This window comes from Crocuta crocuta, unplaced genomic scaffold (assembly GCF_008692635.1).
Source record: "Crocuta crocuta isolate KB4526 unplaced genomic scaffold, BGI_CrCroc_1.0 scaffold229, whole genome shotgun sequence".
Classification (NCBI taxonomy): Eukaryota; Metazoa; Chordata; class Mammalia; order Carnivora; family Hyaenidae; genus Crocuta; species Crocuta crocuta.
Genome location: NW_027536464.1, coordinates 9,501,381 through 9,526,012, shown reverse-complemented (window position 1 = coordinate 9,526,012; position 24,632 = coordinate 9,501,381). Strand labels below are relative to the sequence as shown.

The 24,632-nt window shown below is 42.1% G+C and overlaps 1 protein-coding gene across 3 annotated transcripts in view; it reads left to right on the top strand.

Moving 5' to 3' along the window:
- Nucleotides 1-14,070, top strand: part of DOCK10 (dedicator of cytokinesis 10) — a 214,777-nt gene extending 200,707 nt beyond the window's left edge. For 2 of the 3 annotated variants that reach the window (XM_077748708.1, XM_077748709.1), the window contains exons 51-56: nt 1,573-1,719; nt 4,796-5,006; nt 6,153-6,343; nt 8,183-8,283; nt 8,436-8,574; nt 13,379-14,070. In XM_077748708.1, the coding sequence (XP_077604834.1) occupies nt 1,573-1,719; nt 4,796-5,006; nt 6,153-6,343; nt 8,183-8,283; nt 8,436-8,574; nt 13,379-13,495 (906 nt within the window). In that variant the 3' untranslated portion in view covers nt 13,496-14,070. Of the gene's footprint in view, nt 1-1,572; nt 1,720-4,795; nt 5,007-6,152; nt 6,344-8,182; nt 8,284-8,435; nt 8,575-10,280; nt 10,357-13,378 lie in introns of all 3 variants that reach the window. The other variant, XM_077748710.1, reaches the window with a different exon arrangement.
- The last annotated feature ends 10,562 nt before the right edge of the window (nt 14,071-24,632 follow it).

Here is a 24,632-nt window from a genome sequence, read left to right as displayed (position 1 = left end):
TAGCAGTTTGGGGTCAGGGAACTCATATATTGAACTGTGTTTGGTCTTGACAATTCTTTAAAAAAAATTGTTCAATGAAAACATCTTTATTAGAATCCGTGGACTCTTTTCCAATTATACCTGGTACAAATATACCTCTTTAAGATGTACGCCCTCTAAGAACGAGTTCATTCATCTGCTTATTCATTCAACGCAGGTAGAGTGAAATTCCCCTAAAGACCAGGCTCTGCGTTGCACGCTGAACATGCACTGTTGAACAAGTCACTTCTCTGCCTTTGAAAAGCGGGAAGTCAATTCTGGAAATGCACAAGGAACCAGGCAGTTACCTGCTTGACAAGAACTTTGCTGATGAACATGCACTGTTCATCGTCTTCAGCTACAGCCCACTTCTGAAACAAAGCGTCCTGTTACCCTGGTCAGACTTTCTTGGCAGAAAGTGCTTTGCAAGTCTAAAGCACCATATAATTGTGTGTTTTGATCATTATTCTTAGATCACCTCACATTAGCCAAAACTACAGCATTAGAACATGTTCTGCATGCTTTTAAGATACAATGATTTTTTTTTTTAGTCAGAAATGATAAAAACAGAAAAAGTACAGCTAAGATTCTTTCTGACCTCCAGATCTTCACCTGGCCCTCAAAAGCCATCTTCTTGAGGTAGACTCTGCAGTCAGAAGAAACCGTACGTGCTTGGATTCTTAACTCCCGACATAATCTAGCATTCTGAGGCCACGTGCATTCCACAGAAAAGAAGATGCTGCATCTCTTCAAAGAGAAGGCATTAGGAAGATTGTCTCACTTAGTTATCCTCAGATAATAGAATCTTACCTTGCCCCTGGTTCAAACCAGACTAATAAAATTAATTGAGGCTAAAATCTACTTGCTCCTCTGGCGTAAAAATGATGGCATGGTTACTGTTTTCAATCCCCGGTTTTAGCTTTGCAAGATTGTAAAAGATCTATTAGCAGAGTAAGTGGAATAATGAAATTGCATATGCTTGCAGCGGGCCTCTGAAGACATATTACAGTTATTTTTAAAATAGCAGTACTTGGGAGTATACCATATGTCATTCCTGTTATGACAACGATCCAGAGAATTATGGCTTCGCATCTGACATGATGGGTTGGTGCATATCAACTCATACTTCTAGATACCTTTACATGACGTAGTTTCCTCTGCTAGTACCAAAGACGTGAAGAAGACTTTAAAAAGTCCAAAAATTACTCCAGACTCTGTGTTCTCCCCCAGGCTGCCACATGAGGGTGTTCTTCTCCCAAAATACATGCCAGCAGGTGTAACCATGGATTTCCACAAACAGAAAGAATACGTGTTAAGATTATCTCAGGAGGATCTTTGGCCTGGCGAGGAGTGTTTCATGATTGACTGGTGCTAGCATGATATTTTGTTTCCTTTATGTTAATTTTTCTTTCACTTTTATAGGGTGCTAATCAATGGCTTGGATGACAACCAAAAGACTGGATGTATTATTTAAGTAAATAGCTTTCGTTTTGCTTGTGATTTGCAACTCGAGTTCCCTAATAAAATTTGTGGTTCATTCTGCGTTTCCCATAGGGCTTTTTTGAAGAAGAGGAAGGTAAAGAGTATATTTATAAAGAGCCGAAGCTGACGGGCCTCTCGGAGATTTCTCAAAGACTGCTCAAGCTCTATGCGGATAAATTTGGTGCAGACAATGTGAAAATAATCCAGGATTCCAACAAGGTAAAGGAAAATCAGTATCCATGCACATAGGAAGAACTGAGTTATTTTTTAATTTCTTAACTGTATTTAAGCTTTCCTTTTCTGCCTGACTGCAAAGTAATCTACCTCAACTATATTGGAGGTTTTACCTGTGTATTTATTGGCTGGTCGATTGGTGATTTTTTTTTCTCAAAAACGTTATTCGTGTTTATTTGGGTAACTTTTAGGTAACCTTAGAAACAATTTACTAAATTCTTCTGCCATAGGTTGCTTGCATTTGAATAGCAATCTTAGGGTTAAAGTGATTGAGGGGCGCCTGGGTGGCTTAGTCGGTTAAGCGTCCGACTTTCGCTTGGGTCATGATCTCATGGTTCGTGGGTTCGAGCCCCGCGTCGGGCTCTGTGCTGACTGCCAGTTCAGAGCCTGGAGCCTGTTTCAGTCTGTGACTCCCTCTCTCTCTGGCCCTCCCCTGCTCACGCTGTCTCTCTCTCTCTCTCCTAAAAATAAATAAAACATTTAAAAAAAATAAAATAAAAAAATAAAAATAAATAAAAAAATAAAGTGATTGGGCCTAGTGGTGGAGTCAGAGGAAACAGAAAAATATTTTTCCAGTCACAGAGGTCTTCTGGTGTCACACCAATTTTGACATCTGTCCTCTGTGACAGTACATTTGCTGATTACATTTGTATTAACCTGGGAACATCCGTTGCACCTCCTCATGGCTCCGCCAAGCAAATGCTACCAGCCTCTGCTTAGATTACTCAGAATCTTCTAGTAAACTTTCATTCATCTAGCCAACTTTTATTAAGCACCTACTCCAGGTCAGGCCCAGAACCAGGAGCTGGGGCACACAGAGTCTCATGGTTCACAGGGGGCTAAGAAGAGGCAGACATAGGGGCACCTGGGTGGCTCAATCAGTTAGGCGTCTGACTTCGGCTCAGGTCATGATCTCACGGTTCGTGAGTTCAAGCCCAGCGTCGGGCTCTGTGCTGACAGCTCAGAGCCTGGAACCTGCTTCGAATTCTGTGACTCCCTCTCTCTCTGCCCCTCCCCTGCTCACGTGCTCTCCCTCTCTCTCTAAAAAATAAATAAACATTATAAAGGAAGAACAAGAAGAGGCAGATAACATGGTTAATTAAATAGACTCCAAGGGAGTTCCCCGGGAAACAGGTCCAAATCACATGGAGAGAGTTCAGGGCTTCCTGAACAGCTCATTCGTGGCTGGGCGGTGCTTTACGGAGGAGGGCTATCTGATCTGGGAATTGCAGAGTGAGAAGGCGTTTGCTGGAAGCAGAGGGCATTCTGAGAAGCCCAGCACAGGCAATGCCAGGGATGAATGAGAAGAGGAGGTGCGTTTACAGAATGACAGGCCTCTGCAACACAGGTAGGATAGAAAAGTATAATAGCAGAAGGACACATCTCAAAAAGCCAGTTTGTGCCCGAGGGTGGAGGCCACTATTGGGCCACCAAAGAAAAGGTCTTTTTTTCTCCCATCCTCTTTTAGGCAGCTGGTATTCGGAGGGATCGGGCATAAGACGCCTGGGTCTGGGCAGAAATTGTCACGGTGTACCCATCGTTCTCTCCCTTAGCTTGAAAGGTACAATCCCTTACCCCTTAAAATGGAAAGAGCTAGAATCACCCTCATGGTGGCACTCCCAAATAGGGAACATAGAGAGAGTTCCTAGTGAGATGAGAAAAATGCCCAATTTGGTGTCAGACAGCTGGAGTCTCATGATGGCACCTCTCATCAGCTGGTGATCCATCTTGGAGAAACTAGCTAACCACTCTGAATCTCCTTTTTTTTTAATCTGTAAAGTAGATACAGTTATACTTATCTTACAGTATAATTTTAGAAACATTATAAATAAGTTCATGAGCTTTCTCAGATTTCTGGAATCAGATAGGCAGTGAGTAGGTAAACAGATGGAGAAAGCTGGAGGAAGCTTAAAAATCCTTCCAGAAATCTTTAGAACAGAGGCTGAGACTCATCTCTTCCAACCTTGAAAATTCCCTGGCTTTTCTTGGGTCCCCCCCCCCCCCCACGCAGCCTGTCTTCCTTGCTATTTCTAAAGCTTATTCACCAAAGCAGAATTACTAAAGAAATTATATAGGATGATTAATTGCAGAAAAAAGAAGGTTTTAGAGAAACTGAAAATAAATATATTTGCAATCATGAGACAGGCTAATCAGTTAATCCACTAATCAGACAAAGAACCTCCTTCTACATTATAAGCCCAGAGCCCACGGCCTGGTCTAGGTACATGGCTGAATCATAGAGGGAAAAAGAGATGTATTTCTACTCTTAAGAAGCTTGTTTTCTAGGGACACCTGGGTGACTCAGCCGGTTGAGCGTTCAGCTTAGTCTAAGGTCATGATCTCTTGGTTCATTAGTTTGAGTCCAGTGTCAGGCTCGCTGCTGCCAGCGCAGAGCCGGCTTCAGGTCCTCTGCCTTCCCATCTCTGCCCCTCCCCCACTGCAGCTGTCTCTCTCAAAAATAAACAAACATTAAAAAAAAAAAGCTTGTGTTTTAGACAAAGATCAGGACATTCACCACAGAATAGAAAGTAAAGAGGGGCGCCTGGGTGGCTCAGTCGGTTAAGCGACTGACTTCGGCTCAGGTCATGATCTCACAGAATGTGAGTTCAAGCCCCAAGTCGGGCTCTGTGCTGACAGCTCAGAGCCCGGAGCCTGCTTCAGATTCTGTGTCTCCCTCTCTCTCTGCCCCTTTCCCACTCACACTCTGTCTCTCTTCTTTCTCTCTCAAAAATAAATAAACATTTTAAAAAAAGAAAACAGACAAGAAAGGATTATGTGAAACGCCGTAGCCAAGTGCTTATGTTTGGAAGAATCTCACTACTGAGAAGTTCGGCTCCAGCCCTACCTCGCCACCATCGAGCTGCTTGACCACAGTCCAGCCAGTTGCTCTTTCTGTAGTTCCAGGGCCACCCAACCTCTGAATGGCTACGATTGCCCACTCTTCCCCCAAGGGGACCGGGTCAGGCCCTCGGATGCCAGCTGAGAGAGTTCAGGGCCCCCCCCGCTTTGCGGAGCACCCGTGGCTCACCACTGTCTCTTTCTCCGTCATGCGTTCACCCAGGTAAACCCCAAGGATCTGGACCCCAAATATGCCTACATCCAGGTGACGTATGTCACACCATTCTTTGAGGAAAAGGAGATAGAGGACCGGAAGACGGACTTCGAAATGCACCACAACATCAACCGCTTCGTCTTTGAGACGCCCTTCACGCTGTCGGGCAAGAAGCACGGCGGGGTGGAGGAGCAGTGCAAGCGGAGGACAGTCCTGACCAGTAAGTGCGGGCCCTCGTTCCCGGGCGGGGGGCTCGCTGCAGGCTGGCAGACAAGTACCCAAAAGGTGCTAAATTAGGAATGCTGGCCGGGCAGAGCCAATGCGGCCTCCCTTGGGAAGCCAACCAGGAGAGAAGCCATCCACACAGTCACCTCATCCGCCTCTTCCCTGGAGACGTCTTGGTAAAGGTCATGGTGCCAGAGTCCTGGGAAAGGCGCTCTGGACTTAGCTCTCCTCTCTCCCTGAGCCCACCCCCAGTTACTTGGGGGTTAGCAGCTCTCAGAATTGTGTGCTTTGAGGCAAGGTTCTAAGCCGTTCTGGATCTCAAGTTCCTCATGTGTAATGACCTCCCACATTCCCGCCAGCGCTGTCTAGATCTAGTCTATGAGGGGGTGATCCTCTCACTTACTGAGAAAACATTCCGTGAGTGCCTACTAGGTGCTGGGCCCTGTTCTGGGAACTGAAACAAAACATGATTCTTGCCCTCACCGCTCATGGTCTGGTAGGAGAAAGCCAAGTAAAGCAAGACACTCAGGTGAGCAGAACATGAGAAAGAAAATGAGAATACGCAGGAGGGGTTCCTCAGGCAGGCTGAGGAGAAAGACGCGCGAGGGTATTCTGGAAGAATCTCGAGAGATGAGCAGCCCTGGAGAGCGCAAGTGATACACGAATAGCAGTGTCATCTAGATTTTAGGACACGTTCATCTTCGGGAAACATTTTCAGAACTTTTATCATAAAACATTAGAACAAAGCGATGATAACATGTGCTATTTGGTATACATATAAGCATCCGTTAGTGTAGTTTAGTGTCATTTTTATTTGAATTATAAGTTGCGAGGGAAACTGTAATCTTTTCAGTGTTTGGAGACTGTAAAGGCCTTGATCCAGCCCATAAAATGAGGAGTTGGCTAGCCAAGTGTGGAAGAGCGAGCCAGGCAACAGTTTGGCTCAGATCATGATCTTGAAGTGCCTGGGTTCGAGCCCTGCATCACGCTCTATGCTGACAGCTCAGAACCTGGAGCCTGCTTCAGACTCTGTGTCTCTGTCTCTCTCTGCCCCTCCCCCCCTTGCACTGTGTGTGTGTGTGTGTGTGTGTGTGTGTGTGTGTGAAAAATAATTACATCCCCTGGCATTGCTTTTGTGTAGCGAGTCACTTGTTCCCCTATGTGAAGAAGAGAATACAAGTCATAAGCCAGTCGAGCACAGAACTGAATCCTATTGAAGTGGCAATTGACGAGATGTCCAAGAAAGTTTCTGAGCTGAATCAGCTGTGCACGATGGACGAGGTGGACATGATCAGACTGCAGCTCAAAGTCCAAGGAAGTGTCAGCGTAAAGGTAGGCATTGTCTGGAGCAGAGATGCATAAGGCCAATGGCACCTGGTACCAAACACCCTAGACATTTTTTACAAAGGGTGTAAGAGACATGTTTCTGTTCATGATACCATCCTGCAACTTTTCCTGAGTCTTTAAAACTTTGTTTCAGTGTAAGGTGCATGTTGATGGTGCCAAACACAGGGACATGAACCTTTTTTTTAAGTTTAGCTGAAATATAATTTCTTCTTCCTCAATCCTCCTTCCCCGTCTTCTCCAGATAAACTCTGTTCTATATCCGAAAATCTAATGAATGAATGAATAAATGAATAACAAATGTGGCCATCTCATATAAATATCTGTGAGTAAGAGCCTTACGAAAGTGTTCAAAAACAAATCCTTTAAAAATGTGTATACGTTCACAAGATGTGTGTCGGTATTTATCTGACTGTCAGCGGCCTGATAAGAAGCAGGTGGCTACTCACTGTGGGTGATTAAAGAAAAGAGAGCAAACAGACTATTTGCAGAAGTATAAGCAGTATTTAGGAAAACAACAAGGTGGGCCCAGGAAATAGCAAGACCAAGGGTCTGTTACCCCTAGATCTGAAGATTGAGAGGAGACAAGAGTGAGTTGAAGCAGAGAGAGAGCTGGGAGAGCCAGCTGCTGATAGAAGCTACCTCTGACCACATAGACTGGCTGGGACTAGGGAGATTCAGGTGAGGCGCTCGCCTTGGGCACAAAATGTCAGCGGACATCAAAAACCTCAGTACCCAAGATTAAATAATATTTATGCAGTATTTTTTAAATAAAAAATAATTCCAACAGTTTCGACCGAATGAAGAGTTAAAATTTTATACCAGGGCAAGCCCGTAGCAATGCCCTGTGGATCCCAAGGCAAAAAGGAAAAATTGGTGATGCTGACCCTGACATTGACCTGCTCGCCTCTTCCCTGCCTACCTTTTCTCCATGTCCCCCATGGCTGACTCAAAATAGCAACAATAATTTTTTTAAGCCAAAAGGCAAAAGAATCATTGCTATGCTCCAAACGGGTTGGGTTCTTTCAGCATAGAGCTGTGTCAAGGAAAGTGGACATTGGATCGGGGGAAGCAAAGGGAACATCCAGAATGTTTGCTCCTCCTGCCATGCTGGGAACACCTGGCATCTGAAGACAGCTCAAATACAGTATTAGCCTCCTTCTGCTATGACCTTATGCCCTCCAAGCCCCACAGTCACATTAAAAGACTATAAGCACTAAAGGACATGGACTCTTTCACGAATGGGTGCCTACTTATATGTGTGAGCATGAATAGGACCTAGCATTGTGCATTCATTCAGCAAATCTGATAAATGCTTCCTCTGGCCAGAATCTAGGCCAGACTGTCGAGTGGAACCCAGTAAAAGAGTAACCCCCAGGGTGGTGTGTGCTTAACTAACACCACGGAATGTCCGCTCTTCATAGTGAAGTGTTGACTTTAATGTGAATAGAAAATATATATATAAGTAGTGCATCACACATTTGATTTCACAGATATTAAATTTAAAGTTAAGTAAATAAAAATGAGTCTCATCTTCAAAGATACTAAGACCATAACAGTGCAAGCAGCGTATGGATGTGATAAATATAGGAAGCGATGGCCTAGTGACAGTGTGAGAAGGGTAGTGTGAGGCACTGCACGCGGACGTGTCCTTCAGTAACTTATTGACTTCCGAGCTGGGGGACAACAGAGAAGACAGGTGACAAATAAGTAGACATGAGAAGATGTGGGTGCTGTGTGATTGGTGCTACCCCTTCCAGCTGTGGAGAAGGCTCCGCCCAAGAGGAAGAAGAGATCGTCTTCAGACTTTTCTCTTCTCACCCCCAGGTTAATGCTGGCCCGATGGCCTATGCACGAGCCTTTCTTGAAGAAACCAATGCGAAGAGATACCCTGACAACCAAGTAAAACTTTTGAAGGAAATATTCAGGTGAGCTTTTCGTTGTTGGAATGTTCTGAAGCTCCTTCAGCCAGGAGCCACCTGACCAACCCTCTTCAAGGTTGCAGAGCCTCTCTGTGGCCTGACATTGGGTTGCCGTTCTCTGGGGCTGGCTGCTCATTCCCTTATTGCTGTCCCTAAAGGCAATTCGCAGATGCGTGTGGGCAGGCCCTGGATGTGAACGAGCGCCTCATCAAGGAGGATCAGCTGGAGTACCAGGAAGAGCTGAGGTCCCATTACAAGGACATGCTCAGCGAACTCTCCACAATCATGAATGAGCAGGTAAGACTTTCCGGGAGGTGGCCCAAGATGCCAGTTCATGGAGAGTGCCCATTTTATCCCCAGTGCCCGGAGGCCTCTTTTCTTACCTGAACACCATGGTGTTGAGTTGCTGGTGCCTCCATGTACAACACCCTTTGCCTCTCAAAGCAGAGATCGGGTTGGGGAAAACCCTATTTATAAAAAAGAAGATCATTTCCAAAGTTTTCAGATATGTTTATCCAAACCATAGGAGCTATTGGTTTTCTAGAAGAGTTGGAACCTCTTAGACAGTAAGGAACACAGGGTGACATTCCACCAGGTTTGCTCCTATCACCCCAGATGTAGGACCTCACAAGTCCCAGGCTGTGACACGGAGTTCTATAGTTCTGCCCCCAGGGTCTCTGTACCTAACTCAGGAAAAACAGCCGGATGAGGGGTTTTAAGGCAGAGACAGCCTCTGCAGAGGCTGGGCCTCCTGAAGATGTGCAGAACTGGGTAAAACTCGATCCTTTACCCCACCAGCAAGTCATCCATGATTTCTGGCCTGCAGCCAGCATGTGCTCTAAAGCTATGCACAAAATCTGGATATTCATTCATCATGGTACTTTGGAGGGACAGATAATCAAGTGGTCCAAAGCCAAGTGCTATTCTTTGGCTTCTTAGCATTCATCAACTCTCTTACTGGACCTGGACATCTTATTACCCATGGTCCCCTCGAGAAGTTAGATGTGCTCTTTACAGAATAATTGAGGGGTGCCTGGGTAGCTCAGTCGGTTGAATGTCCCACTTCGGCTCAGGTCATGATCTCGCGGTTCATGGGTTCGAGCCCCACGTCGGGCTCTGTGCTGATGGCTAGCTCAGAGCCTGGAGACTGCTTCGGATTCTGTATCTCCCTCTCTCTGACCCTCCCCTGCTCACACTGTATCTCTCTCTCTCAAAAATAAATAAAACATTAATGATAATAATAATAATTTAGTGCGTCGGACAATCTGAATAATTTCCTGATAGTGCCTCATGCACAGCAGCCACTCATTAAAAATTTGTTTCCCTTCGTCTCTTTAAATGGCCTAGCACTATCCACACTATTCACAAAACATGAAATGTATCACATGAATGTTTTCTTCTAAGTGCATTTCCCATATGTTTCTTTCTTCTTCTTTCCCATCTCCTTTAACCCACATTTTAATTTTTTTAATGTTTATTTAATTTTGAGAGAGAGAGATAGAATGCAAGCAGGGGAGAGGCAGAGAGACAGGGAGATTCATAATCTGAAGCAGGCTCCAGGCTCCACACCATCAACACAGAGCCCAATGTGGGGCTCAAACTCACAAGCCATGAGATCATGGCCTGAGCCAAAGTCGGGTGCTTAACTAACTGAGCCACCCAGGATCCTCTCCTTTTACCCACATTTTAAACTCTCCAGAGTAGCTAGAAAAGACATCAGTTAATTGACTTATGTTGGAGATCGTTTATCTTCCTGGATAGGATTCCTAAATGAGGGATTATTATTAGTGGTTTCAGATTATCAGGAGGTGATGGGAATCAATAACTCAAGAGAGATGCCTCAATTGCATGGGTTAATCATAAATCTGCGAGTGAAACAAAAAGGACAAGCAATGGATCTTAAAGTGGAAAGGGGGATGAAGAAATGCTTGTTTCCAACTATAATTGCATCTGACCTTGAAACTTCCGGCAAAAAAATGTTTTTCTTTTTTTTTTCCTGGCAGCTCTGTCGCGGTCCGTGTCTGTACAGCTTCTGTTCCTCTGTGTCTAGTATTTCCCTCAGTACTATAAGCAAAAGTGGTATGTTTTTCTTTCCTTATGTCTATACCGTCCTTTGTGGCCTTCTGATCTGCCTATCTCTTCCTAATTGTTCATATCCCCCAGACATCTCCATGGTGGCTAGGGTCCTCTAAGCGTTTAATTAGAACAACTTTATTTNGGGGGGGTGGGGAGAAGCTTACTGATTAAAATTAACAATTTAGCTTTTTTTAAGTGTATTTTATGTATTTATTTTTAGAGAGAGAGATAGAGCACATGCTCACAGGGGAAGGGTAGAGAGAGAAAGAACAAGAGAGAATCCCAAGCCATGGAGCCCAATTCAGGGCTTGAACTCAAGAACCATGAGATCATGACCTAAGCCCATGACTTGAGTCGAAATCAAGAGTGGGACACTTAACCGACTGAGCCACCCAGGCGCCCCAGCAACTTAGCTTTTAAAAAGAAATTCATACTCTACCAGTTTAGGAAATATATTTGATTGAGCTCATTTTGTATCCAAAACAAAGATTCAATATACCTCAAATTGCAACAAAAATAAAATAAAACAAACAAAAAAACAAATACAAGAACCAAGTGATTAAGAAGAGAGAAAAATAATTTTTTCCCAGGAAACCTTTGCTAAAAGAAGCAAAATTTGACTTTGTGCTTCCTGGAAACTGATACAAAGAAAAGAAATGGATGGATTACACAGATCTTATTATTCAGTAAAATAGATGATTTGTCCACAGGAAAGGTAAACTTTCTCCCAATCCTGGAAATTTATTACATCAGTATTTATATATGGGACAATATCTACAATATGTATCATGTAACATGTACATGGTATCTTCAAAAAAATTTTCCTTATAAATTATACAGGCATTCTACATTTCCAGCTTAGATTAAAATGAGGACAAAGTATTAACTTCTAGCTCTGAGAATCTAGAGGAAGAAGTAGTTAATTAATAATTATCAATCATAAGTATCAATTATCCATAGTAAAACATAAGTTATCTAGAGCAAAATAAGCTATTTTTCTGATAAGTATTGATATGTGTTATTTGTTGGTTGTGATGAAAAATACCCTGAAATCAGAAATAGACAGCCTGTGATAAAGAGCTATAAATTCCATGGTATTTTTAAAAATGGGTATTTATCTCAGTTCAGATTCACAATAACCAAAAAAAAAAAAATGATTTGCTTCTTTTCTCCATTTTCCTTAATGAAAAGGCATCTGGCCACAATGATTGGGTGGATCACTGTAGTGGAGGGAAGAGTAGTCAAATTTTAGAATAATCCTGTAATGCATGAACGAACCATAATCTGTAGTGCATGAATACATTCACATACTTTTAAACTCACAACATGTTCTAGAAAAAGTTACATATGTAATTACAGGGAAGAGAGAAAGTCTACCATTGAACTTTTAAAAATAGAAAGAGTGGGGCATTCACTTTCAAATGTCCCCTCTCTGAGAGCTTTCCGACTATTCTTCCTTTCTGATTTTATACTCTATTAAACTTTTGCCTTCTGCTCAATAAATAAATAAATAGAGTTAAAATATACACAGAATTTTAGAAAAATAGAAACAGAATTATTCGGGATGCCTGGGTGGCTCAGTCAGTTAAGAGTCCGACTCCAGCTCAGGTCATGATCTCACAGTTTGTGGGTTCGAGCCCCTCATCAGGCTCTGTGCTGACAGTGCAGAGCCTGGAGCCTGCTTCTGATTCTGTGTCTCCCTCTCCCTCTGCCCCTCCCCTGCTCATGCTCTGTCTCTCTCTCTCAAAAATAAAAAATAAAACATTTAAAAAATTTTTTTATAAAAGAAAGGAATAGAGTTAATTATGCAGTTCATTCCAAAAGGGTACAGAAAAATCTTAGCTAACAGGGTATCCTAAAGCCACCTACTTAGTGAAAGAAATGTCCGTGTAAAGAAAGAGATGGGAAGGGATAAAGAGGATACTGGTGTGTAAAATGAAGATGTGGAGATAAAGCAGTTTGACTCGCTAAACAACAGGCAGACAATGACGACCTTTACAGGCGGCCAAGATGCCACACTATTTTATGAGTAGCCAAAACCATCAAAGCCTCCTGCGATGGAGGTGTAATAGATACATGTAAGTAACTGGATGAAACATAAATATAAGATGCTCATTTGGAGTCTGCTTCAGCGCTGAGGATGACAGCATAGTGAAGTCAGCGGTGGGAATGGATCTCAAATATAAAATACAGAGAGAGGAACACATTTACTCTGTTATAGTGCCAAGTAGGCAAGATGCAAAGTCTATTGCTCTGGGCATTTCAGATCCTCTATGCACACATTATTTCCCAAATTAGTGGAGCAGAAATTGCGGTGTTGATCATAAGAATTTGTTGGCAGTACAGGATACCCAGATGCTTGGCCTTGTGCAGACAGAACTGTTAATCTGTCTTGAAAGAGGGTTAGAGCTAAACCACAGTAATGTGTGAAGCAAGTGGAAAAATCTTCATAACTAGAAATTTGAAATATTCATGAAGTCTCTTCTTTACAGAGATACATCTTAGAGATGCCTTTGGGGGGGGCATCTTACTGTTGTCATTATACTTACATATCATTATTTGATCTGACAGGAGAGTATTATTTGGCACATTAATAATATTTTCAAAGTAAAATCAGGTCAATGTATATCTTTTCTAATATTATATTTCCATGAATGCAAATATTTAAATGACCTTTCAGATGTTTCCCTTTTGTGGCATATGACAATATGAATTATAAACTTTTAGAATAAAATAAAATTCCAAAATTACTTAGATACAATCATAAAGTCGTTCATTTATAAAGTTATTTGTGATAGCTAAAGAGTATTGTGAAGCTATTTTAAATCTTGCCAAAATGCTTACTGCATGGGCTTGGGGAAAAAAAAAATTCTTCAGAGTCCCTCCGATAGGTACATTTCCAAAAGCTTGCAGAATCCTTGTGGGGAAAAAAAGATGCCTGTCCTGGGTTTTAATTTTGTGTTTGGTGCTATTAACATGAACCTCTCTCTTTTCGTTCTGTTTTGTCCTGTTGTCTTTTGTGAAGATTATGTGCAGGGAAGACCCGTCAAAGCGCGGAGCAGAGCGAACCTGCCCACGAGTAATTAGCAGGCCGGCCCCGTCTCTGCCCACTGTCTCCGTCTCGGCCAGTGAGGAAGCTTGAGGCGAGGTCTGTGCACCAGACACACCTCAAAGGGACCCTTCTGAATTTGCAGCTCATCTCGGGGAAGAGAAAGACTTAATTTATTTGAAGTTTTTACAGTGTTAATTTTTTTTTTTTTACCTCGCTAGCTTGAGAATTTCGCCAGCCTCCGGTTTTGCACATTTCTTATGATTTTTTTTTTTCCTTTGAGCAGCTTTGATCAAGCCAAGCCGAATATTTGCCGTGAAAATTCCAACGAACGTGTAGCTCAAAAGCAAACCCTAAGTTTGCTGTCACTTACAGTATGTTCAATACCAAGTCCTGGTACGCATATTTTAATGGTCAAAGTGAATGTTTTTGTAACATTTAAGCATATTTCAAATGTAAATAGAAGATTGTAAAATATATGGTTTTTACCAAATTTAAAAGAGCCTTTTTAGTTAATACTTATGACAGTGCTAAAATTATATGAATAACATTTCAGATACCATTATATTAAAATATTTGTGTAGGTGTACAAAAATGTTGATAAATACTAATCTTTAAAGTTTGTGGAGTTCCTTTATTTGTAATATATGTGCTCTCAAAAGCAATGGGATGTGAAATTATGTATTTTGTTGTTAATAGAAATAAAAAATACAGTTACTTTGCACTTGGTTTCCTCTTGAAGAGTGGACGCATTGCTCCTAAACGTGGTTCACTAGACGGTACATCTGCTGACGCAATCTTACACGCACTACTTATGGGGCCTTTTCAAGAAGTCAGGAAAAGAACTCAACCTTCAGCCAGGCAGTACCTACAAAGATCAACTAGATGGGTCAGCGGTGTCCAAATTTAGGTTAGTAGAATGCTTGGGGAAGAAAGAATGAATCAGAATCTTGAAGGTTGTGGTATTTAATAGGACTCTTCACAAAGATTCCATCTCTACACTCTATAAACTTGTGGGATTGCATGTTCCTGCCTCTTCTGAAGTTGGACTTGACCATGAGACTTGCTTTTGAAATGTGAGCAGAAGTGACGTGTGTCTTTTTCAGGCAGATACTAAAAAGCCAGTGAGTGGTTCCACCCAGTCCTTTCACCAAAGCTGTCACATGGAGATGAAGCCTCTGTCAGCCTGAGTCCCCAAGTGACCACAGTGGGCATGCGCGCACACACACACACACACACACACACACGTACACAACATTCCCCACTAACCTTGTCGAACATAGAGACATAGAGTCTAAGTAAGAAATACATCTGGTTGTATTAAGGTCCTCTTGATCTCGTGATTCAGGGCCTGTTTGTTATGGCAGCATTATGAGCTCATCATGGCTGATCTGTGTTTTCAACAGAGTTGTGACTGATGTTCAGCTAACACACCCTGCCTCCTCCCCCAGCCACCCCTCTCCCCCAGTGGACACTGGCAGCAGTGAGACAGAACAGAGTTTTATTTTAGAGAAAGAGAGCCCATGAGCTGGAGAGAGGGGCGGAAGGAGAGAGAGAGAGAGAGAGAATCTTAGGCTCCACACTCATCATGGAACCTGGCCCAGGGCTCAGTCTCACAACCCTGGGATCATGACCTGAGTCAAAATCAAGGGTCAGAAGTTCAACCAACTGAGCCATCCAGGTGCCCCTCTTCCTTCCTTAGACCAGATGCACGGAACTGGCTTCTCAGACTGAAGTCAACACACACATCTTATCTATTGCACATGGTGTCTTTAGTTTTTTTTATTAGATAGCAACATGTAAATATTTGGACACATAAAATTCCAGCTTCTTGGTATCTGTTAAGAATTCAGGCTCTCTGACAATGATGAATTCACATTCCCACATGACAACAATCAGTTAAAATGGAGGCACTGTTGATCCCATTACATGTGCTTTCCAGCTTGCCAGAGTCCTAATTGGCACCAGGCCCTAATTGACTTAGACCAGATCAGCCCCCCTTATTTATATTTCCTGCCTAGACCCTAGAGGCATGTGCACATCCCTATTCAAACATTTTATGGCAAGCATAGTGATCACTAGATGTGGACAGCAGATCATCTGCCTTAGAATCAAACAGGATGCATGTTAAAATACACATTTCTGGGGGCGCCTGGGTGGCTCAGCCGGTTGAATGTCCGACTTCAGCTCAGGTCATGATCTCCTGGTTCGTGGGTTCGAACCCCGCATCGGGCTCTATGCTGACTGCTAGCTCAGAGCCTGGAGCCTGTTTCAGATTCTGTGTCTCCCTCTCTCTCTGACCCTCCCCTGCTCATGCTGTCTCTCTCTCTGTCTCTCAAAAATAAATAAAACATTTAAAAAGTGCACATTTCTGGGTTCTATCAAACCTCTTGAAATAGAAGCCCTAGAAACCATCCCCAGCTCCATACAACTCTTAGGCACAACAGGGTATAAAAATTCCACTGAGTACTCTAATTAACTACCTCTAAAAATGTCCTTTGCAGAAGACTGTGCCTTGTAAACCAGAGACCTGATTTTCAGTTGCCAAGACACTGAATTCTTATTTTATATTTTTCATCTTTATATAACCTTTCTCAAAACAATCTACAGTATTTTACTCAAATTAATAACTCCTCAAGATAAACTCAGTAAAAAGAAAATGGTAGTAAATTTCACAGTTCTACAAATGGAAAGAATAAAAATAAGTGGCATCATTTTCCTTATTTACCCTGGAAAGTGTCTAACACAGAATACGTGGAACTAGTGTTTGGGTTCCGTCCTGGCTCAGTCCACCATCCATTCATCACCCCACCTGGTATCTACTTATCTTTCCATTCTCATTTTTAAAAAATTTTAGGGGTGCCTGGGTGGCTCAGTCGGTTAAGTGTCTGACTTCGGCTCAGGTCATGATCTCATGGTTCGTGAGTTCGAGCCCTGCATAGGGCTCTGTGTTGACAGCTCAGAGCCTGGAGCCTGTTTCAGATGCTGTATCTCCCTGTGTCTTTGGCCCTCCCCTGCTCACACTATTTATTTTTGAGAGACAGAAAGAGAGAGAACATGAGCAGGGGAGGGGCAGAGAGAGAGAGGGAGACACAGATTTCGAAGCAGGCTCCAGGCTCTGAGCTGTCAGCACAGAGCCCAACGCGGGGCTCGAATCCATCAAACTGTGAGATCCTGACCTGAACTTAACTCGGACCCTCAACAGACTGAGGTACCCACGAGCCCCTCCATTCTCATTTTAAAGTGCAAAATGCACAACCTATAAAAAAATTAACGTGTGCCCACATTTTTGGTGACAATTATCTTACAAACAAGTGTCCATTATCCAAAGTCTCCCAGTATGGACCTACTGTAACTGTGTTCTCATTCATTTAAAAACCAGTATGAATGGACCCATCAGCCTGTTTCCTTCAGAATGACATACAGCTTTCTGAAAAATGGAGAACATGTTACAGGGAAGTATCAGCTTGCACAATCCTGAACGTTGCTTTGAAAGATTTTACCATATTTGCAGAATGATTTTTCATCTTATACTATAGTTGAACTCCAGAAGGATAGATAGATAGATAGATAGATAGATAGACAGACAGATAGATGATAGATGATAGATTTATGTATAGATAGATATGTACTCTTTGAGCAATACTCTTATTAGCAATTAGGAAATGAAACAAATTTGAGAGCAAATGTAACAAATGATCCCAAATCACACTTTAAAGTTGCTCATAACAAGTGGCCCCCATATCTTCTACTCCAACATTTGTATCAGTGAAAAGTTATATACATTTAAAGACAGCTATCATATTATATGCTGATATGTGATATTTTGTTCAGAAAATGATAAAGAACAGGCATGGCTAATGTTCAAGATTCTCTCCAGGAAGCCCCTTGCCCCTTTGTAGTTTCTTGTCCTGCCTGTTTGCTTATAGTACCCTTAACTTAGAGCCACCATGTTCTGCTCCCTTAGAAACAAAAAACAAAAAACAAAACCTATCTTATGCCTCCTTCTGAGTGAAAGATCCCTTTTCCTTTTCTCTAACCACACAAATCCAACCCAGAGGCCCCAGGACCATGTGACCTCATACCTGTAGTTCTTGCTGTGATGCCACACCGGCTCCATCCTTTAGGACTGAGACACCCATTATGCCAGTCGCTGGTACCCCTGCTAGCTAAGGGCTCTTAACTGAGTCCCCCTGGCCCAAGGTCACATCACTCACCCAGAGGAAGCTTACCCTCAACGATTGGTTGATGGTGGAAACTGCAAAGGCCAGGCTTCATTGCCCCAGTTCAGGACAACTCGGAAAGGCCATCTCAGCTTTGATATTAGCCACCTCCTCACTGAGAGGCCATCTGGAAATACATCACAGTTCAGCTCCTCTCCATGCCCAACCATCTTCTGAAGGGGATTCCCAAGAGGTGCTGATTAATTCCCAATACATTTCTTACATTGACATCTCCACGTAGACTCTTTTTCTTTGGGAATGGCTCAAGTCAGTAGCTTTCCAGGAGCTCTGTTAATGACCCTTGTTCACCTGAATTTCACATTCTGTGTCCTTCATTGGCCATATTGCCTTTAATCACCCATTTTCTTTTCCTTAATTATGTTTTCATTTCATGTGTCCATGTGTTCTTTCCAACCATGTCATGCGTTCCTTGAAGGCATATTGTGTCTTAATCTTCCTTCTGATCTTGGCATTCAGATTGCTGAGCTGCACTTCAGAGTTCTGGAGCCAAGTTCTCAAACTTCTGTCGGGATGGATGAGTTCCAGAAAAAATGCTAGGGCGGGGGACGGGAAACAGAGGGAGAAAGAGCAGACTGTGGGAAGATGGTTTTGAGGCCAGGAGTCATTGTAGGAACGAGTCTCCTCGAATATCTCTCTCTCTCTCTCTCTCTTTTTAATGTTTATTTATTTTTGAGAGAGAGAGACAGAGTGTGTGAGTTGGGGAGGACAAAGAGAGAAGAACACACAGAACTCGAAGCAGGTCTAGCTCCATACTATCAGCACAGAGCCGACATGGGGCTCGAACTCACAAACTGTGAGATCATGACCTGAGCCGAAGTCGGATGCTTAAGTGACTGAGCCACCCAGGTACCCCTGAAATCTTTTCTTAAGAGCATGTTTTTGAAAATACCAGAGTTTACTGCTTCTTGTTTCTTTTCAGTTTTCCATTTTGCTACTGAAATGTTTGACACTAGATACATTTATGTATAGGAACAAATTTAGGCAGAACTATTAATGATATGATGTTTTGATTTGGGAACTTCCCAGCTTCTCTTTTTCCCCAGTTCCCTATGCCCTCCCCATCACTCAGTCACCTGGCTTGCCTGACTGTGGTCCCTACTCTGGCCCTTCACCCAGCCCTATCTTCCTTAGGCATAGAGTCCACACCTTCCCCGTCGGTGCTTGGAATTTAATGGTTCCAATTCAAATGCCAATTCCAAGCAAAGATAGGTTGTTGCCTAGGATGCTGGATTGGAGTGGATTATACAAGGCCACCTCTACTCCCAGAAGGTATGAGCAACCAGTAGTGTTCTGGGCACAGAAGCCAAGAATGGCAGCCTACTTGTTGTGTCTTTGCCTTCTGTTCATGAACCGTCTGCAAAGGCTAACATCAAGTTATCTCAAACTATAATTATAGGAGAGAGTACTTTCCTGGGAAAATTAGTATCCTCCAACAACAATCTTTAACCCAAGGAAGTGAATTTCTAATTGCTGGAATTGTTGGTCTTCAGATATTCTGCCCCTAGAGCTCTTTCTTCCTCAACCCACACCCCTCTCCACCATCTCACTGCATAGGCAGTCATCTCCTCCATCGAGGCTAAACTAGTCCCTAAAAATATTCAGTAAAATCAGATCTAGGTGAAGTAGTAAATGAATTACAAAGAATCATACCTACTAATTGTCCAAAGTTTCAACTAAGTATGTCCTTGGGCCAATCACTAAAGCTCTCTAAGAGAGGGACGTGATCACCACTGAACAATTTAAGAGAATTAAGTGAATAAAAGAGATGGGTGGACACTTTGTAGAGTGTTGTGCATCTATGTCATCTGTTAGTTGCTAATTGAGCATTTTCAGTTATCAGTCTTACCAACTCACTCTATATTCCCATACCATCGCATTGCAATCAGTATCTGATTCCCCTGATTCTCAAATAACATTCAAGGTCTGATGGGTACTGAGAGAGCCAACTGTGGATAATGAGTGCCAGTAAAGAAGCTTGAAAACATGAAAAAGTCTTTCTCATAAAATACTGAATTTTTAAGAGGGGGGGAAAAGGAGTTAAAGACATCATAAGAGTGGACATTGGAAAGTCCCCTTGGCATGTCCTTTGCAGCCTCACCCTGGTTATGGCCTGAGAATAAAGAGAATATATATGATCTACTTATAGAGCACAGTCCTATCCTGGCCAGTAACACATTTGCCTGAAATGGGACATGATAAGTGTAGATTTACACATGGGCACAGGAGAGGAGCTGTGATGAACAGGGGTCAGATAAGCAGATACACAAGTCTGGGATCAGAATCTGGGTGATTAGATGTTATGAGTGAATTACAGAGATGAGAAAATATCAACCAAAGGAAGAAATTCCCGTGAAAGCTCTAAACTCCTTTGCCTTCCCCCTGCCTCTTGATATTCCTGTAGGGAATACATGTGCTTGGGGATGGGAAGTAAGAGAAGAATAATTTGGTAGAGTAATCATAAATCACAAATCTCAAGAGAAATGCTATAGGGAGCACATAAAGTTGATCTTACAGGAATAAGGAGTGAAAGATAGATCAAAACATGTCCAAATGAGGTTCATGAAGGTCACTTGGAGAAGGTGATTAAGCCTGAGTAATTGAGCAAAGGTTTACAAAGAATAGCTTTAAATAACACTAATGTCAAGGCTTCTCCAGAGGAATCTGCTTGCAATTCTCTTACATCATTAATATTGCACTATAAAGTCATTGTTTCTTGGATATATTCCTAATGAATAAAGGATATTTGCTTTTGAGGCAGACAACTTCCCTCGTGTTTCATCAAGAGCAAATACAACTATAACTACTAAATCCAGTTTTCAAGTTATAAATAAGATAATGTAAGGCCACAAGTCTAAACGTCTAAACCAAACTGACTCCATGACAGGCTTTAAGTTTCCCCTCTAAACTAGAGGGCCTGAGTTTCAGCTTCCCGGAAACTATCAGGTAGTTACACATTACCCAAGGCAGGAGAAACCACCCTTGCAACACCTAATCAGGAAAGGCCAGTGACCACCCTCCACATTGTTAAGGGAGAGGCCTGGAGATAGAAACTATAGATAGGACCTTGTTACCTAATGTTAAAGTTAACCCGTTAGTCGTTGAGTAAGACCCTAGGCTCGCTCTGTGATTGGTTAAATTTAAAGGTACTCCAAGTGTTGTAATTGGATCCTGCCAAAAGTAACAAATACTCTAGAGAATGTGTATGGTCAAACCCCCTGTCAATGATGTTGTATAATTATGATTGGATCACTGTTTCCATGTCACAACTTCTGTAACTCCCGCATCACAAACCCCATAAAAACCCTACTCTGCTCTTGTTCGGGGCTCTCAGCATGGATCCATTGCGTTGGTGAGGTCTGGGAGCCTGAGCTTAAGCCGTAATAAAGCCCTTTGCCTTTGCATACGTGACTCGTGACTCGGACTCCTTGGTGGTCTTTGGATTTTGGGGAGATTGCGATCTGGGCATAACAATAATGAATGGCATTAGCAGGGTATTTTATTGAACAGAATGGCTCACTGACTGAGGAAGTCTGCTTCACAATATTTGCATGGAGGTTAGTAACTCTCTTTGGATTTCTAAAGAAATCACCTACTACAATGTTATTTTTCCCTTCAGATGAGAAATTTTATTTATTTTGGGGTTGGGGATGTGTAATTTTACAAAAATAAATAAAAAATAATATTTAAAAAAAATAATAGTAAAGTTCTAGAAATCAATTTAAATCCATTTTTTTAAAAGTAAAAAGAATTTTTACTTCTTAGCAAAGATCAAGGAAACTAGAAATCTAGCCAGAAAGGCTCTAGACTGTTCTTTGAAAATATTTCCTAGCAGTGACCCAAGGCCATGGCAGAGCCCTTTCACCACCTCGGCTCGAAACTACTGCCTTGGATCCAGAGAGATAAATGGCCCATCACATTCATTGGAGTAGTTTTCAATGTTCAGCCTCTCCCTTCTGAACAGCTGAGCAAAACAGACACTGACTCCCTTAGGTGTATTGGTTATTCCTAAGCTAGAGAAGCCAGAAAGAGTGTGGCCCCTCACTCTGCCTTTATCATTTAGAAGAGCTGAAAATAAGATTCCTTTCTAGAAAGAAATGGTTCCCATTAAGACTTTAAGTTGCAGGGGCACTTGGGTGGTTCAGTCAGTTAAGCACCTGACTTCAGCTCAGGTCATGAGCCCACATTGGGCTCTGTGATGACAGCTCAGATCCTGGAGCCTGCTTCCAATTCTGTGTCTCCCTCTCTCTCGGCCCCTCCCCTGCTTACACTCTATCTTTCTCAAAAATAATTAACATCAAAGAAATTTTTTTAAATAAAGATTTTAGGTTGCAAATCATGATGCAAATTAATCTGTACCTTTAAGGGATCCTGGTTCAGATACCACAGATAGTTATATTTTTACTGCTGGAAAACGTTGAGAACAAAACAATAACAGGCTTATAAAACCATCACTCACTGCTTCCTATAGCATAACTCAGGTGTGTAACTATGCTAACAAGAGTTAGTGACTCTGTTAAAAGAAGCAGGGATTTCCCCCCATCTTTCTTTCCTATCTTACTGCTGGTCCTGCTTGGAATGAGTCAGAGCCCCAAGAGGGGGTGGGTAGATGCCACTCCCCAGAAATGGGGATTTCCTAACATCATATGTTTGGCAAGAAGGAAATGAGATTGAGATGTTTAAAACAAAATGCATGAAACACAAATGAGTCTAGCTCAGCAAAGCAAGCCAGTACTTCCCTGACGCCCAGGCAGATATCACCAACCCTCTGGAGTCTGAGGTTTTCCACTTGCAAAAGCTCCCATAAGATGAGGCATCTGTTTGTTTCTGGGAGGTATCATGGCCACATTATTTTATACCTCTCAAAATAACTTCCATTTGGCATGACGCATAAGTACATCATTAAAAGTTGAATTTTCAAGTCAAGCTGTCAGTAAGATCACAGGATGCCTTAATTTGAAGAACAGGTTGTAATATGTTGGTTAGTATCCATTGTTTCAGTCTCATCAAATGTGCAGCTCTTCCACTCTGAGAAAGAGTGCCTTTGGCAAAAATGCAGGGCCCTTGGAGGACTGTGCAGCTGCGACCAGTTCCCTCTTCTAGAAGCCATAGAAATAGCTCCTGGTTGGAGTCACTGAAAACTTCTCCACCCTTTCACCTCAGAAATAGGTGTCAGTGCAGTGTTCATCTTCAGTGAAAACCGTGCTTTGCTTTCTAATTCATCTCATGCCTTTATTGGAATTAGCAACTTCTTAGATGATCTATTTATTGTATCAGATGATGTGTCCTTTTAAATCTGAATGCTAGCATATTCTCCTTTTGAAAATTAAGAACTAACCTTCTCCTTGTCAGAATTCCTCGTTTCTATTTTCTGTACTGATACCTTAACATTTGAATATGCAATTAAAATCAGATCTGAAAGACTTCGTATAGCAGCCCATTGCCATAGGTCAACAACAAATACCTTCTCCGGGTCTTATGCAGCTAAGGTGTTGTATGGTTCAGAGTAAGGAAAAAGAATTCCATAAAAGGAGACAGAAAATAAATAGTTGCATCAAGTATGAAGACAAAGCTGGCATCTGGTGTGCCTCTGTAGTCCAGAGTCCTAGCGAGGTGCCTGGCATAGACAAGGGTCTCAAAAAGGGAGCCCAGGTGGCTCAGTCAGTTAAGCTTCCAACTCTTGGTTTCAGCTCAGGTCATGATCCCATGGTTCATGAGTTCGAGCCCTGCATTGGGCTCCATGCTGATGGCACAGAGCCTGCTTATGATTCTCTTTCTCTCTCTCTGCCTCTCCCCTGCTCATTCTCTCACTCTCTCAAAATAAATAAATAAACTTAAAAAAAATTTTAAGGTGTCTCAATCAACACTTGTAAGCATAGGTGAATGAATGAATGAATGAATGAATGAATGAATGAATCAAACAAAGAAGCTATGAAGTTAGACTTCCTTGAGCAATTTCATGCCGACTCTACTCTCCCTACTCATACCACTGAAGGTGGAATGTATTAAGTCTGAATGTCATTGTGGTTTTTAGCCTGTCCCTTGGAGAAGATATAAAACCCCAGCTCCACCACTAATTTCTTGTGTGATGTTGAGTGAGCATCCATACTGAGCCTCAGTCTCATCATCTGTAAAATGGCAATGATGAATACACCAATTTCATGTATCTGTAAGCTATAATTTCTGGTGAGAAAAAGAGAACTTAAAAATTAATTTAAGCCCGCATCGTTGTTACTAGCATTATTACAGAATTTCTGACAAATGTACTCCCATGAAGATAGAGTTCTTTCTTGGTCACCTATGGTATTTAACTACTTAACTTTTATCTAATCCTTTGAGGTATGACCAGGTGAAATGTTATAGGACACTGAAAGTCTTTGGCTGAAGACATTCTTTGGCAGTAAACTCAACTTTAAATCAAAATTCTAGACTACCACTGCACTTACAAAAATTGGCAAATAAGCGTTTCAAGACACAACTTCAATATATTTATTGAAATGCTCCTCATCTCAAGGATTAATGAAAATCTATAAACAGTAAGATAACTATTAAAACCATAGTTCATGGCTGTGGACTTAAGGACTTTAAGTTGCAAGAAATAGCTTCAGAACAACAGAAGTATTGGTTTACCTACCAGAAAAGTTCAATGGTAGATCTGGTTTCTAAGATGGCTACATCTTTAGGATTCCAATTCCTTTCAGCTTTCAGTTCTTTCTTTTTATCGACCTATGCTGAGGCATAGGTTGCATTCCTATATGGCTGCAAACAAATCCAAGACTACAGTTTACCAGCTTAAAAACCAAGTGGAGAGAAAGTATAGCTCCAGATACGATATGTTAGATTACCATTTAGTAAATATTCTTGATCTCCCCTTTGTCTTTTATGAATGCTTTTGATATTTGCAGTGGCCATGTGATTTGCTTTAACTGATAGAATATTAATAGATGTGACTGACATGGGTTAGAACTGCAATAAGGTCACCCAGTGGG